The sequence below is a fragment of the Brienomyrus brachyistius genome, chromosome 13, assembly GCF_023856365.1.
Source record: "Brienomyrus brachyistius isolate T26 chromosome 13, BBRACH_0.4, whole genome shotgun sequence".
NCBI classification, from domain to species: domain Eukaryota; kingdom Metazoa; phylum Chordata; class Actinopteri; order Osteoglossiformes; family Mormyridae; genus Brienomyrus; species Brienomyrus brachyistius.
The window spans coordinates 13,327,271-13,342,990 of NC_064545.1; the positions used below are offsets into that span (position 1 = coordinate 13,327,271).

At 40.3% G+C, this 15,720-nt stretch overlaps 1 protein-coding gene across 2 annotated transcripts; it reads right to left on the reverse strand.

Annotated features, from left to right (window-relative positions):
• Positions 1-5,888: 5,888 nt before the first annotated feature.
• On the reverse strand, positions 5,889-12,788 carry crfb1 (cytokine receptor family member b1). 2 transcript variants are annotated; one of them, XM_048973094.1, is made up of 8 exons: positions 12,651-12,788; positions 11,837-11,950; positions 11,451-11,571; positions 10,073-10,230; positions 9,144-9,298; positions 8,738-8,894; positions 8,134-8,249; positions 5,889-7,437 (listed from the first exon to the last, which is right to left on the reverse strand). In XM_048973094.1, the coding sequence occupies exons 2-8, from the start codon at positions 11,883-11,885 to the stop codon at positions 6,673-6,675; spliced, it is 1,521 nt and encodes a 506-aa protein (XP_048829051.1). In that variant the 5' UTR covers positions 11,886-11,950; positions 12,651-12,788; the 3' UTR covers positions 5,889-6,672. The 2 variants fall into 2 exon arrangements, with proteins under 2 accessions (XP_048829051.1, XP_048829052.1); XM_048973095.1 differs by lacking the exon at positions 11,451-11,571 and having other exon boundaries at positions 12,651-12,761.
• Positions 12,789-15,720: the final 2,932 nt, after the last annotated feature.

Here is a 15,720-nt window from a genome sequence, read left to right on the forward strand (position 1 = left end):
ATATATGTGGGACCAAGTCATCTGTCACTGATATGTACCAGATTAAGTCACTAATCCTGGCTAATTTAGGATGTACCTTCTGATGCCACAACTGGTACCCTGACAAAAGCACTGACTTGTTTTATTCAAATGCAGTAAGTGCTTCTTGTTGTGGTAGTTTTCGGTGGCTTAACCATCGGTGCAATGAAGCTTGGGTGATATATTTGATCACGTTTGAATTAGTTGAATTTTGCATGATTTCTTTCTGCGTGCTTTTACGTTGTAAAAGATACAAAAGCAGCTGTCTCAGCATTCTGAATCTTACCTCAACTTTAGCATTGTTTTTTGCAATAGACGAAAAGTGCTATCAAGTTGGGGCATGGTTTGGTAATGATACTGCAGCTATTTCCTTCTCTTTATGTAGCTGACGAGCTAAAACAAGGGTGGGACAGCAACCAGCAGGGACCACCAAACTCTCATCAAATATGATATTCTCACGTATGAGTACCTTGACAGATGCACTGACTTGTTTCTCCTTGCAGTAAGTGCTTCTTGTTGGGGTAGTTTTATGTGAACACTGCCGGCTGTTACTGCTTTTGCTGAGACAATTTTTGCGGCAGACTTTCACACAAGTGTAGAGTGGTGGGGTAAGACAGCACATTCTGTGACAGGTGCTGTATGCCACTGTGAATTCTACCTCGACTTTAGCAAGATTCTCTCAAATCCAGTAGAAAGTGCTATCAAGTTGGGGCATGATTTAGTGGTACGAGCCTCCAAATCTTTTTCTCTTCTATTCGCAGTTGAAAACTAACAGAATCACAGGAAGGTCAGAGCCTGTATTTCAGCAAGGCAATAATTTGGAGCCATGCCAATAAGTGTTGTGCTTCTTTTTCAAAAGTCTAAGCCTTAACAAGACAAAGCCACAACTGTTATCCTAACAAGAGTACTTACTTGTTTTCTTCAACTGGAGTAAGTGCTTCTTGTTGGGGTAATAATGGCTGGCTTAAGCATCTGCACCGTTTGCCTGCATGAAGAAATGCACTAAACCCAAGGTCGGCACATGTACAATTGTAGCTTCGGACGTCGCATCCAATACCAAGGTAAGAGCCCTGACTCGTTTCTCGTGATCAGAAAGTGATTTTTTTTGCTGGTAGTTTTGCGTCCTGATATTTCTTTCTGGAAACAAATTTTCCCAAAAGACACTCATCATCATTAGACACTGAGTAGTTTCTCCCTGTGTTGTTGATTTTCGCTGCTTTTACCAAGACGATTGCCCTGTCAAAACTGTTGGGTTTCCATAATATTTTACCTTCTGATGCCACAACTGGTACCCTGACAAAAGCACTGACTTGTTTTATTCAAATGCAGTAAGTGCTTCTTGTTGTGGTAGTTTTCAGTGGCTTAACCATCGGTGCAATGAAGCTTGGGTGATATATTTGATCACGTTTGAATTAGTTGAATTTTGCATGATTTCTTTCTGCATGCTTTTCCGTTGTAAATGATACAACAGCAGCTGTCTCAGCATTCTGAATCTTACCTCAACTTTAGCATTGTTTTTTGCAATAGACGAAAAGTGCTATCAAGTTGGGGCATGGTTTGGTAATGATACTGCAGCCATTTCCTTCTCTTTATGTAGCTGACGAGCTAAAACAAGGGTGGGACAGCAACCAGCAGGGACCACCAAACTCTCATCAAATATGATATTCTCACGTATGAGTACCTTGACAGATGCACTGACTTGTTTCTCCTTGCAGTAAGTGCTTCTTGTTGGGGTAGTTTTATGTGAACACTGCCGGCGGTTACTGCTTTTGCTGGGATGATTTTTGCGACAGACTTTCACGGAAATGTAGAGTACATTGCACTAGATGGTGCTGTTTTGCACTACAGTCATCTTTCTGCGACTTCCATTTGTTCCACAGTACTGAAGAAACCTACCCTGATAGAATCAATCAAATAACTCCTTTTAATAATGCATTCCAAATGCTGGTTTTAGAAGGGTATCGATGACTTTGTCTTTAATCATGCAAATACTCCAAGACTGTGGGGAAGACAATTGCAGGGCTATTTCCTGTAAGTGTGAACTACTCATTATCATAACGGCAAAAAGCAACATGACGATGGTCTTGAGAAGTGGCACAGTCTGTAACTTTCTGACCAATGGGGCTTGACTTGCTCTCATTTAAGAGTGGCTGTAGTGCTGGGACATGGTCATATTGTGCAAAAAAACAGGGAAGGCACAACTGCAAGACGGGTACGTTGAGACGGCTATTGTCTGTACGGTTGCTATTTTGCGGCTAGTGTCCAAAGCCATGCTTTGTTTCTTGTATGGGGTAAGTGTTATTGTGCTAGATATATGTGGGACCAAGTCATCTGTCACTGAAATGTACCAGATTAAGTCACTAATCCTGGCTAATTTAGGATGTACCTTCTGATGCCACAACTGGTACCCTGACAAAAGCACTGACTTGTTTTATTCAAATGCAGTAAGTGCTTCTTGTTGTGGTAGTTTTCGGTGGCTTAACCATCGGTGCAATGAAGCTTGGGTGATATATTTGATCACGTTTGAATTAGTTGAATTTTGCATGATTTCTTTCTGCGTGCTTTTACGTTGTAAAAGATACAAAAGCAGCTGTCTCAGCATTCTGAATCTTACCTCAACTTTAGCATTGTTTTTTGCAATAGACGAAAAGTGCTATCAAGTTGGGGCATGGTTTGGTAATGATACTGCAGCTATTTCCTTCTCTTTATGTAGCTGACGAGCTAAAACAAGGGTGGGACAGCAACCAGCAGGGACCACCAAACTCTCATCAAATATGATATTCTCACGTATGAGTACCTTGACAGATGCACTGACTTGTTTCTCCTTGCAGTAAGTGCTTCTTGTTGGGGTAGTTTTATGTGAACACTGCCGGCTGTTACTGCTTTTGCTGAGACAATTTTTGCGGCAGACTTTCACACAAGTGTAGAGTGGTGGGGTAAGACAGCACATTCTGTGACAGGTGCTGTATGCCACTGTGAATTCTACCTCAACTTTAGCACGATTCTCTCAAATCCAGTAGAAAGTGCTATCAAGTTGGGGCATGATTTAGTGGTACGAGCCTCCAAATCTTTTTCTCTTCTACTCGCAGTTGAAAACTAACAGAATCACAGGAAGGTCAGAGCCTGTATTTCAGCATGGCAATAATTTGGAGCCATGCCAATAATTGTTGTGCTTCTTTTTCAAAAGTCTAAGCCTTAACAAGACAAAGCCACAACTGGTATCCTAACAAGAGTACTGACTTGTTTTCTTCAACTGGAGTAAGTGCTTCTTGTTGGGGTAATAATGGCTGGCTTAAGCATCTGCACCGTTTGCCTGCATACAGAAATGCACTAAACCCAAGGTCGGCACATGTACAATTGTAGCTTCGGACGTCGCATCCAATACCAAAGCAAGAGCCCTGACTCGTTTCTCGTGATCAGAAAGTGATTTTTTTTGCTGGTAGTTTTGCGTCCTGATATTTCTTTCTGTAAACAAATTTTCCCAAAAGACACTCATCATCATTACACACTGAGTAGTTCCTCCCTGTGTTGTTGATTTTCGCTGCTTTTACCAAGACGATTGCCCTGTCAAAACTGTTGGGTTTCCATAATCTTTTACCTTCTGATGCCACAACTGGTACCCTGACAAAAGCACTGACTTGTTTTATTCAAATGCAGTAAGTGCTTCTTGTTGTGGTAGTTTTCAGTGGCTTAACCATCGGTGCAATGAAGCTTGGGTGATATATTTGATCACGTTTGAATTAGTTGAATTTTGCATGATTTCTTTCTGCATGCTTTTACGTTGTAAATGATACAACAGCAGCTGTCTCAGCATTCTGAATCTTACCTCAACTTTAGCATTGTTTTTTGCAATAGACGAAAAGTGCTATCAAGTTGGGGCATGGTTTGGTAATGATACTGCAGCCATTTCCTTCTCTTTATGTAGCTGACGAGCTAAAACAAGGGTGGGACAGCAACCAGCAGGGACCACCAAACTCTCATCAAATATGATATTCTCACGTATGAGTACCTTGACAGATGCACTGACTTGTTTCTCCTTGCAGTAAGTGCTTCTTGTTGGGGTAGTTTTATGTGAACACTGCCGGCGGTTACTGCTTTTGCTGGGATGATTTTTGCGGCAGACTTTCACGGAAATGTAGAGTACATTGCACTAGATGGTGCTGTTTTGCACTACAGTCATCTTTCTGTGACTTCCATTTGTTCCACAGTACTGAAGAAACCTACCCTGATAGAATCAATCAAATAACTCCTTTTAATAATGCATTCCAAATGCTGGTTTTTTAAGGGTATCGATGACTTTGTCTTTAATCATGCAAATACTCCAAGACTGTGGGGAAGACAATTGCAGGGCTATTTCCTGTAAGTGTGAACTACTCATTATCATAACGGCAAAAAGCAACATGACGATAGTCTTGAGAAGTGGCACAGTCTGTAACTTTCTGAACAATGGGGCTTGACTTGCTCTCATTTAAGAGTGGCTGTAGTGCTGGGACAAGGTCATATTGTGCAAAAAAACAGGGAAGGCACAACTGCAAGACGGGTACGTTGAGACGGCTATTGTCTGTACGGTTGCTATTTTGCGGCTAGTGTCCAAAGCCTTGCTTTGTTTCTTGTATGGGGTAAGTGTTATTTCTTGTGCTAGATATATGTGGGACCAAGTCATCTGTCACTGATATGTACCAGATTAAGTCACTAATCCTGGCTAATTTAGGATGTACCTTCTGATGCCACAACTGGTACCCTGACAAAAGCACTGACTTGTTTTATTCAAATGCAGTAAGTGCTTCTTGTTGTGGTAGTTTTCGGTGGCTTAACCATCGGTGCAATGAAGCTTGGGTGATATATTTGATCACGTTTGAATTAGTTGAATTTTGCATGATTTCTTTCTGCGTGCTTTTACGTTGTAAAAGATACAAAAGCAGCTGTCTCAGCATTCTGAATCTTACCTCAACTTTAGCATTGTTTTTTGCAATAGACGAAAAGTGCTATCAAGTTGGGGCATGGTTTGGTAATGATACTGCAGCTATTTCCTTCTCTTTATGTAGCTGACGAGCTAAAACAAGGGTGGGACAGCAACCAGCAGGGACCACCAAACTCTCATCAAATATGATATTCTCACGTATGAGTACCTTGACAGATGCACTGACTTGTTTCTCCTTGCAGTAAGTGCTTCTTGTTGGGGTAGTTTTATGTGAACACTGCCGGCTGTTACTGCTTTTGCTGAGACAATTTTTGCGGCAGACTTTCACACAAGTGTAGAGTGGTGGGGTAAGACAGCACATTCTGTGACAGGTGCTGTATGCCACTGTGAATTCTACCTCAACTTTAGCACGATTCTCTCAAATCCAGTAGAAAGTGCTATCAAGTTGGGGCATGATTTAGTGGTACGAGCCTCCAAATCTTTTTCTCTTCTACTCGCAGTTGAAAACTAACAGAATCACAGGTGAGGATTTGATTGGTAGATTTCTTGCTTCTCTGATGTTCACTTGGTGGTTGGACTTTCTTATTGGTGATGGAACTTTCACCTAAGTTTGATGGCTCTTCCCCCTTTCTTTCGTTGGCCTGCTTTACGTGGCTCTGCTTACATATGAACATAAGAAATACAAACGAGAGGAGGCCATTCAGCCTATCTAGGTCATTTGGAGAGAATTTATCTGATAGCTCAGAGTTGTTAAAATCTTACCTACCTCTGATTTAAAGGAACTGAGGAGTTTAGCTTGCGCTACACTAGCAGGAAGACTATTCTATACTCTATAATCCGTACTTACACGCTGTGTAAAGAAGTACTTCCTCAAATTCGTGTTGTTGGAGAACAAATGTTCTCCTGCTAATTTCCACTTCCCGAATAGATTTCACATGTAGGCATCATGTGTTGGCTTGTTTCATTTATTGTCAAAATACTATATCTTGCTAATATGTTGCTGCAATCTGATAATTATCTTAAAATATTATGGTTGAGCAGTAACAATTTTAAGTTAAACATTTTTTACAGTATAAACTGTGGAACTACCGTACACTACCGATAGAAACCTGAGGATGCAGTCAGAATGGTTTTTTTCCACATGTAAACCAATTTCACAATGCATTATGGGGTATTCCAGAAAGATTTTAAAATATACTTGACTGAGACAATTTGTTATTCAGTTATTCTCTGTAAACAAGTAATCATGTTGTCATAACTTCAATACACTTTAAATAAATAAAAGTGTTGCATTAAGCTTAGGTGTTGCATTTCATTACTGATCAGGATGTTTTGGATTTTCTAATACTGGGGTCAATCATTTTTTATTTGCACCTGAAGTCTACATTGCTATATCTAATGCTCAGGATCAGCAGAGCCGACGAGGCCACACTGACTGTTGCTAAACCATGCGGGGTTACACAGTAGCCCCTAAATTGTATACTTTTTATACTAAATGTGAGTTTTTGGTGTTCTGATCAGTTCTTCATCAGCTACGCATGGGTCCTAAAGCATGGTTGCATAAGCGCGATGCATTCTGTAGAAACTCTTATACATGCAGATATTTTTTTGGCGAACAAATGTTTTTTCAGTTATCAAATAATGTAAGGCAGGTACATAAACAAATGTTTACATCTCATTCAGTTGTTTGAAGGCAACACCCATGGCTGCATGTACTGCTTGTGCCTTAAAAGCTACCGTTGCATGTAGCCTGAACATTTCCCATCGTCATCCTCATTTGTCCCCTCACCTTCCTCTGTCTCTTGTGTAGATCTGATGTACCCTTTTGCAAAGGTTGTTAGCGAGCAGTCAGTGAGAACATGCCCACAGTGCCCTTGTGTTACTGAAGTGTTCCTCTGTGGCACCTTGGAGCGCTGTCCCAGCAAACTCTCTGGGAGGCCGATGGACACAAAGGGCGGATGCATGTCAGGAATGATCACTAAGTGTCTCTCATTCAGGATGCTCTCTGTCTGCTCACTGTCGAAATTCTCTTCTAATGCTCCCAGTGTCACAGATAGCAGGTTCACATCTGTACAGCCTTGCGCTAGCTCCTCCTCCATATCATTCTCAAGTGTCTCAGAACCTGAGTGCATACTAGTAGGCATGGCCTCCATGCAACCCTCATTTTCATCCACAAGCTCTCCTTCTACTGAGGGTACTGAGAGCAGAGGAGCTTCTTGTATTTCTGACACTGTTGTACTTGAGGCACCAGTATACTGTGGAGCAATGGTGGTCTTGAAATCTGCACAGTGAGACACATTGCTGGAGCTTGATATACTGGAGAGTCTCATAGTTCGTTCCTCATAATGATTTCTCTGTTCCATCTTCTCCTGATAGCACTCTTTAAATGGATGCAGCTCTTTTGTTATGCTTTTCATTGGCCTTCCTATTTCAAATCTTACAGGGTCTGGGAATAGTACTATAGAATCTTCCATAAAGTAGGCCTTCGGCAGGGAGGTCTGCACAAAAAGAGACAGGAGTGGGAACCTATTTACTCTCTTGCTCCTAATTACACTCCTGCACCTTGAACAAAATACTGCTTATCATGTTTTGTTTCTTGCATGAACCTCACATTTGCCTCTGTTAATTCAGTCAATGCAGACATACTAGCTGATGCATACACATGGACCCCTAAAAACCTTACCAAGAAACATGCTACTGTGTTAATTTATGATTGGCAAAATTCAGTATTAACCTAATTAAGTTCAAGCTATTTTGTTAATATAAATTTAAATTTGCAATTAAAAACTGTGGATGTTAGGAGGATGTTAATGAATTTTCAAGAGTGTGATCTCATGAATTAACAATTAACATGATGCTCCACAGCTGCCAGACACACACACATCTCACAGCCAGTGTGTCCTGAGTTTAAAACCTGATTGTTAATGCCAAGGATTGCACTCCTGCAAGTTCATTAACATTTCCACAGACAGTTTTTTAATTGCAAATGTGATTAAACATGTTGCATTTTGCGGCCGTTAAGGACATGGTCAGTGTTCTCAGAATGTACATAGACAGATGTATACCATTCTTGTCATATTTATATTAACAAAATAGCTTGACAATGAAAAGTGTAAGCAGAGTTGGTAAGAATTGGGATTGGTTGGTTATGGATGGATAAAGGCAACTGGATCACACGCAGCCATGACTCTTACCAGGACCCTGGGACGGTGAATTTTCAGGTTACAGAGGTAACCAGTGTAGATGAGGCCTAGGAAAACAATTCCTCCCAGAAACAGCACTATGGCTAATAGCACCAAGAGACCTGGAACTGGCAGCACAAATGCAAAGAACAGAAAGAAATATCATTATATCACTTCAGAGAGTGAAAACTATGACAATATACGAAACATATCCCCAGCTACACTACAGGATTAATATTGTAGTGCCTGGTAGTGCCAGGGTTTATTACTGCACCTGAAAAGGACTAACACAGGCACTAATCAAGCGCTGTAACCAAATACAATGAGGGAAACTGTGGAGGGGCCAGAAAATAAGGTACACACATGGTAGATACACAATAACTAGGAACATGAAAGAATCAGACGGGATGAAGTATTAATAACAATAACAACACCACAAGGGGCTATTTACAATGTCTCTGCATGCTTTGGCGCAACAATATATTACACAATATATTACACGTACAGATGAGCATTCTCATCTGGCTGAACCCTGTATGTGTCAGGCAGTTCTATCCACGGAGTTCTATCCATGCAGCACCCTCCAAAATCTAACTTTCTAAATGGAATGACTCACCTCTGATCTGAGCAACGGGGCTCGTAAATGCACATGTCCAACCAGAAGGCAAATACTTCTTGGAGCTCAGTGACGGGTGAACTTGCACACAGTACTCGGCTCTAGGCTGCAGGTCACTGAGTGTGTAATTCCATTGTGAGGTCCTGGCCTCAATATGCTGTGGCAATTCAAAAATAAACTGCAACTACATATTTGATGATGGACAATGATGGAGCATAAAAGTTGTATAGGAAATATTATACTTATATATATATAAATACTTTGTCTTTATATACTTATATATTTAAATACAAGTATATAAATACTTGTATACTTGTGCAGCGTTATTTATAAAGACTGCATTGTGGCTGTATTATATATTAATTTGTGTGATGGTAGAAGGCAATTTAAGCGGCTATTTTATTACCTGTTGTTCTCCTGATTTATTAAGAAAAATTGTAAATCTGAGTGCATTGTATATAATATCAGCTAGACCTTTTTCTTTTCTTCCAGGGAATCTTATGGCCAGTTGAAGACAATTGCCACAGCCCACCACAGACAACTCAGGGGGTCCAAGAACAGCTAAACAAAACAAGGCATTGGGATTTATTGCACACGCTTAAAGAAAGTCATATTTGCATAACGGGTTGTGTCACAACACTGTGATAAGATTGTGTCATGTGACCAAAATTTGTTACATTTTATTATTACATAATGCAGCACTGTTACATAATGCATTGTTACACATGTGAAGCTGGCACCTATCCTGATTTTTATCTAGAACCTACCCCAAATAGCTGAAAAATCCATTCATATAGTGCAACAAATTCATATCTCAAGCATGAAACAAGCGAAAAATATTGCTGGTCTCACTGGCAGTATGGTAAAGGTACAAGTCAGTCATTTACTTTTTAATTATTAAGGTGGGAGCTGGGGACCTGTGAGGCATCTGTTTCTCAAATTAGAAACTCGAAACTAGAAACGGATGTTTTTATCCTTCTGTACAGTTGTGCACCTGGCCTTCTCACTTCTCTTTCCCTCCTGGTTAGAGCGGGTTTGTGCTGTTCTGTGAAGGAAGTGCTGTGCCCTTTTTATACATCTTCAGTTTCTCGCTAATCGCTTGCTTGGAATAGCCATCGTTTCTTAAAAGCAACAACGGACCAATGAGTTTCTGAAGAAAGCTCCATTTTGAGACCATAAAAACTCACAAAAGCTGATGCCACATGTAGCCCAAAGAAGACCAGTTTTATTGCTTTGATAAACAGCACAACAGTTATCAGCTGTGCTAATATAACTGCACAGGGTCCCAGCCCGCTAAGCCAAATACCATCATTCCCAATATAAAAGTCATCTTACTGTCAGTCCAGGGTGTAAAGGTCCTGGAGCTCCAGGGAGACACCATCCCATTGTGGAGCGCCTGGACCATAATCTCATACTGCAAATAGATGTCCTCCAGATAGTCTGTCAGGTTCATCTCTGTATTACTGGTGAGGGGAAGGTACCCCTCACTGCCGCTGTAACAAAAGAGTTTTGCAAAATGTTACTCTGTAACAATGCATTTGTATTTGTAGTATTTGTATTTGTAATAAGTTGGTTTTTAACACTGATATAGTAAACACAGAATAGTAAACAGGCAGCAACTTGGACTTGCTACATGCGTTGTATCCATCCATCCATCCATCCATCCATACTCCTTTCTTCCATAACTGCTTATCAAGGAAAATGTTACTGTGAACCTGAAGCTTATTTCAGGAACCATGGAACATTAGACTGGGGACATCTTGGATACTTGGATCTTGAATGGGATGCTAGTCCCTGACTAAGCACACACTCATACAATCATATATTCATTCATCTTCTAACTGATTATTCTGGTCAGGGTCATAAGGGGCTTATCCCAGGTAGCAGAGGACACAAGGCTGGGGATGCCAGTATATCACAGGACACACACACACACACAAATGTTGGTGTGCCTATCTAAATGGGGAACTTCCATTCTTTTCTATGGGGAAAAACCCTAGTCCCAATTATGACAATCCCAATCAGTCAGCATCTATCACCACTGGAGCTCAAGGTGGTTGCTCGATGTAATTAATTCTGCCATTCAGGGGAATAAAAACCATTAACATCCAGATGCTGGCCCAGATCCTTAACCCACTGAGCTACACACTCCCCCATGCTAATACAATTCATTTGCGCTAATAAAATATGATTCTATCATTAAATAATTAGCAATGCCTGCGCTACAGGCTACTGTGACATTGAACCCTACTACAGTGAAGTTCTCACATATGGCATTCTCCCTTGAGCACGTAATTGTTCTGCAAAATTAATTGTCTGGTAGGTTTGACTGGTTAAAGCTTCTGCTTTTAAAAAACATCATTGGTATAACCAAAGGTCCTAGACTTGGTCTTCAGGAGGGATTAACCTTAAATAAGAAATTAAGTTATACAAAAGGTCTTTAAATCGTTTTATATTTGTCCCCCCCCCCCCCCAACATAAATTTTGAAAGAAAAAACATCCTAAAAGTTTTTAATAGACATTTCTTGCTATGTACCCTAATGCCTCTACACGCCAAACACTAAAAATAGACATATCAACACATACCATAAAAGCATGCATCACTTAAACACACAAGCACATTTTGAAAAATAAGACACTAATTAAACATAATTGATTAGTTATAATATTCAGTTTAAGCAATGGGTAACTGGTTTTGAAAATGGGACATTACTTGAAACTTATTCTATACATGGCATCAAGGGGAGTGCCTGGCCCTGGTTCCCATCGGAGAAGGTGTTCAAAATTCATTGAATGGATACTTAAATTCACAGGGGCTGGCAGGCTGTTCAGAGCTAGGAAGCAAGGTTTCACATAAAATACCAACAATTACAAAAATATAACTGTTTAAATATAAGATACATACTTATATTAAGAGTTCCATACAGCAGCTTCATACAAATAAATAAAGCAACAGTCATACCGAGATATATTAAGGATTCCATGTTAAGGATTCCATATTAAGGATTCCAATTTATCAAATTATCAACTTGGAATATAAATAAGCCAAATAAAATTCAGGATCGACTTGGTTACGGGTTGAACATGTTAAAAAAATACCTTGTAAATACAGTTGCAGTAGGCAAATGGTTATCAGAACAGCTTTCATATCTTAGAAACAAGTCTGCAGGTACTGCTGTGGTTCTTGATTACAAATAGATCCTTTATAAGGACCTGAAAGAAGAATAAAGCAGACGGAATTAAGTCAAACGATCATATAGAAAAATGTCAAGGACTTCAATAAGAAAGCATGACTTTTATAAAATTAAGAAAATTACGTTAGCACTTGATGGGACACGAGTAATATAATATTATGCCATTATTTAAGAATTAATTAACTACAAACTAAGTCTTGGTTACATACTGATCTCGTTAATTCATCATTAATGAATTGTGACGCATGTTTTATATGAAGCAGTTACTGTGTGTTACTGTATCTCTTAATTCTGTAAACCCTTTTGAACTACTGAGGGATCTAATGGAGGAAAAAGTAAGATGATGTTCGTTCATCATTAATGAATTGTGACGCATCTTTTATCTCAGTTATTACTAAATATTTGTGCCCCGTCAAGTAACGTGTCACCTAAATTACGAGAAAGGACAACATAACAAATGAATATAAGTAAAGCCATGTCACTTCTAGTTCTAATGGTAATATAACAGTACGATTAATATTTATACTAATATATGTATATAATTTGTAATACTAGTTGCAAAGTACATACTACAAGCCGTGATATCAGCTACAACCCTGAACAAACTACTCATATTACCGCAAAAATATATCACAAAATTCAGTAAACGTAATATGTCGACAATAATTTTCACATTATCCTAAATACAGGTAAATATATACATTTACAAAGGTATTCACCATTCCGGTCTTTTCTCGAGATCTTGCTTACTGATTACTTTTTACACGGAAAAGTCCGCACTGCTGCCGATTTCCGGCCCGGATGGTAGCGGAAATGAAGCGTTGAGTACATACGACATTTTTCTAGACAACCCAGTGTCGACCAGTGTATCGCTTTAAGAATAATCACGTGACCGATACAGTCGCGGTTTCGCTCGGAAGAGTGAAATGTTGTTCTCCGACTTCACGTTATTGTCGAGAGTTGTGTTACGGTGTCTAGAAATCGAAACTGCAAGAAAAAAGACGAACTTCGCATATTTGGAAATATTTTGATATTATGTCAACCGATAACGTAACTGTATTTTGCATATGAAACACCATTTCCCAAAACCTTATTTTTTTGTCTTGAAATTTATTTTCAGGTGACTTAATGATAAAAATGAACTTTATAAATTAAATTTTGGAACTGAACTGTGGAAGCCGAATACATTTGTATTGATTATTTTACTAGTGAAATTACAACTGAAATATTTTTAATTGAAATATTCAGTGTTTAAAAGTACATTCACATTAAACTACAACCCCCAAATATTCAAGCATTATTGAATGTAATGCGTTTTCATTCAAGCATTACTAAATGCAATGCAATTTTATTCAGTTAATGTCATTCAGCGTGCTTTTTTGCATCAACAACTTGTCATTAATTTACTTCTATTTCATTCAATATCATACACTTCATGGCAAATAAATTATTTCTTATATATTTGTTTTGGCATTAAACTCATCTTAATCTTAGTGTACTTTTTAAATATGTCAGATTTATGTGAAGTTTGTAATTTGACATCAAAGTATAGACATTGCAAAAGGCAGTTTGGAACACTTGCAGAAACATTATAAAAGTACATAGTACACAATGGTGGCAGTTTGTTTTGATCCCGGATAACTGATCACCAAAGTCTTGGCTACATGAATGGTGTAGTTGCAACATTCAGTTGGGTAAATAAATAAGAAAAACTTAACTCATGTCATTATTTCTGGGCTCCTTCCATTGAATATGTAGCAACTTTCATGTGTATGCATGAGCCATTCACACCTGGCTTCCCTTTTATAGTGTTGATGGGGATGTATCTGGATTGGGTTTTCACTGCTGCGTTGTTCATAAAACTATCATGCGAATGCGATTTACGCGGAAATGCGGCTATTTAGAATGTGAATAGCAATCTTCAGGTGAGGGCGGTACTACACGCCCCCGATGCAGGTAAAACAAAGAAAGGTGGGCACTGGACCTGGAAAATAAGAGCAAAAAACCTCAACGAGGGACCGGGAACAGAACTGATACACAGAATAAGCACAGGGACAGGAAGTAGGACAGGGCCTGACACAAAACAGGGAATGCAGACAGGCAGACCTGGAAAGGAGACACAGAGGGAACAAAAAACAGAGGAACAAAAAGACCAGGAGGAAACGGAGGAACAAAAGGACCAGGAGTGAACATGGGAGGCACAGAAGGACGAGGAGCAGAGATAAGAGGGACGAGGAACAAACACGGAAGGCCAGATGGGAAAGGTCTGGGGGCAAAGGGGAGCCCGAGGGAGCCACAGCAGGCGATGGGCGGAAGCCGGAGGGGCCGTAGGCGACTGGGAGGTCGGATCAGGAGGGGACCCCAAAGAGGGTGAGGAGATAGGCCGAGGGACAGGCAGAGGAGTCGAGGAGGGAGTCGGAGGGGGCACCAGGGGAGGCAAGGAGGAAGTCGGAGGGGACCCTGGCGAAGGCAAGAAGGGAGGGGAAGCTACAGCAGGCAACGGGCGCAGCCATAGCTGTGGACAGATGAGACCAATCTCATCTTTTTGGTAAAGCTCATCATTCTATTGTTTATAGAAAACGGAATGAGGCCTATGAAGAAAAAAACACAGCACTTACAGTCAAACATGATGGAGGTTCTAAGGTGTTTTGGGGATGTTTTGCTGCCTCTGGCACTGGATGCCTTGACTGTGTGCAAGGCATCATGAAATCTGAAGACTACCAAAAGATTTTTGGGCGCAATGTCTCAGAAAGCTGGGTCTGCGTCAGAGGTCATGGGTGTTCCAGCAGGACAACGACTCCAAACATACCTTTAAAAGCACTCAGAAATGCTTGAAGACAAAGTGCTGGAGAGTTCTGAAGTGGCCAGCAATGAGTCCAGATCTAAATCCGATTGAACACTTATGGATAGATCTCAAAATTGCTGTTGGGAGAAGGGACCCTTCAAATCTGAGAGACCTTGAGCAGTTTGCAAAAGAACAGTGGTTGAAAATTCCAGTAGAGGTGTAACAAGCTTATTGATGGTTATAGGAAGCAATTGATTTCAGTTATTTTTTCCAAAGGGCATGCAACCAAATATTATGTTGAGGGTGCCAATAATTTTGTCCGGCCCAGTTTTTGAGTTTTGTGCGAAATTATATCAAATTTGGCTTTTTTTCCTCTGTTTTTTTGTGTTGTTCCAATGCACATAAAGGAAATAAACATGTGTATACCAAAACATTTGTAACTGTAGCAATTGAAATGGTGCATTTTCTTTCAATCCAGGGGTGCCAATAATTTCGTGATTCATAATTTCTCAACTTAGCATTTATTGAATACTGACTTGTGTAAATTTAAATACAAACTTCCATCCATCCATCCATTTTCCAAACCGCTTATCCTACTGGGTCGCGGGGGGTCCGGAGCCTATCCCGGAAGCAATGGGCACGAGGCTGGGAACAACCCAGGACGGAGGGCCAGCCCATCGCAGGGCACACTCACACACCATTCATCCTCACATGCATTCCTACGGGCAATTTAGCAAGTCCAATTAGCCTCAGCATGTTTTTGGACTGTGGGGGGAAAACAGAGTACCCGGAGGAAACCCCACGACGACATGGGGAGAACATGCAAACTCCACACACATGTGACCCAGGCGGAGATTTGAACCCAGGTCCCAGAGGTGTGAGGCAACAGTGCTAACCACTGCACCACCATGCCGCCCCGGTTTGCATTTTTGATGCAGCTAGTTATAGTTTTATAATGGAATAATGTAGATTTGTCATAAGATTTCTTGCACGAGTATGAGAGT

Coding starts and splice junctions, on each gene's coding strand:
- crfb1 (XM_048973094.1), bottom strand. CDS start 11,885: ATGAAAGCTGTTCTGATAACCATTTGCCTACTGCAACTGTATTTACAA. Junction 10,231..11,450: donor ATGTATAGAATAAGTTTCAA/GTAATGTCCCAT, acceptor CTTTTGTTACAG/CGGCAGTGAGGGGTACCTTC. Junction 8,250..8,737: donor CCCCGTTGCTCAGATCAGAG/GTGAGTCATTCC, acceptor TTGTGCTGCCAG/TTCCAGGTCTCTTGGTGCTA.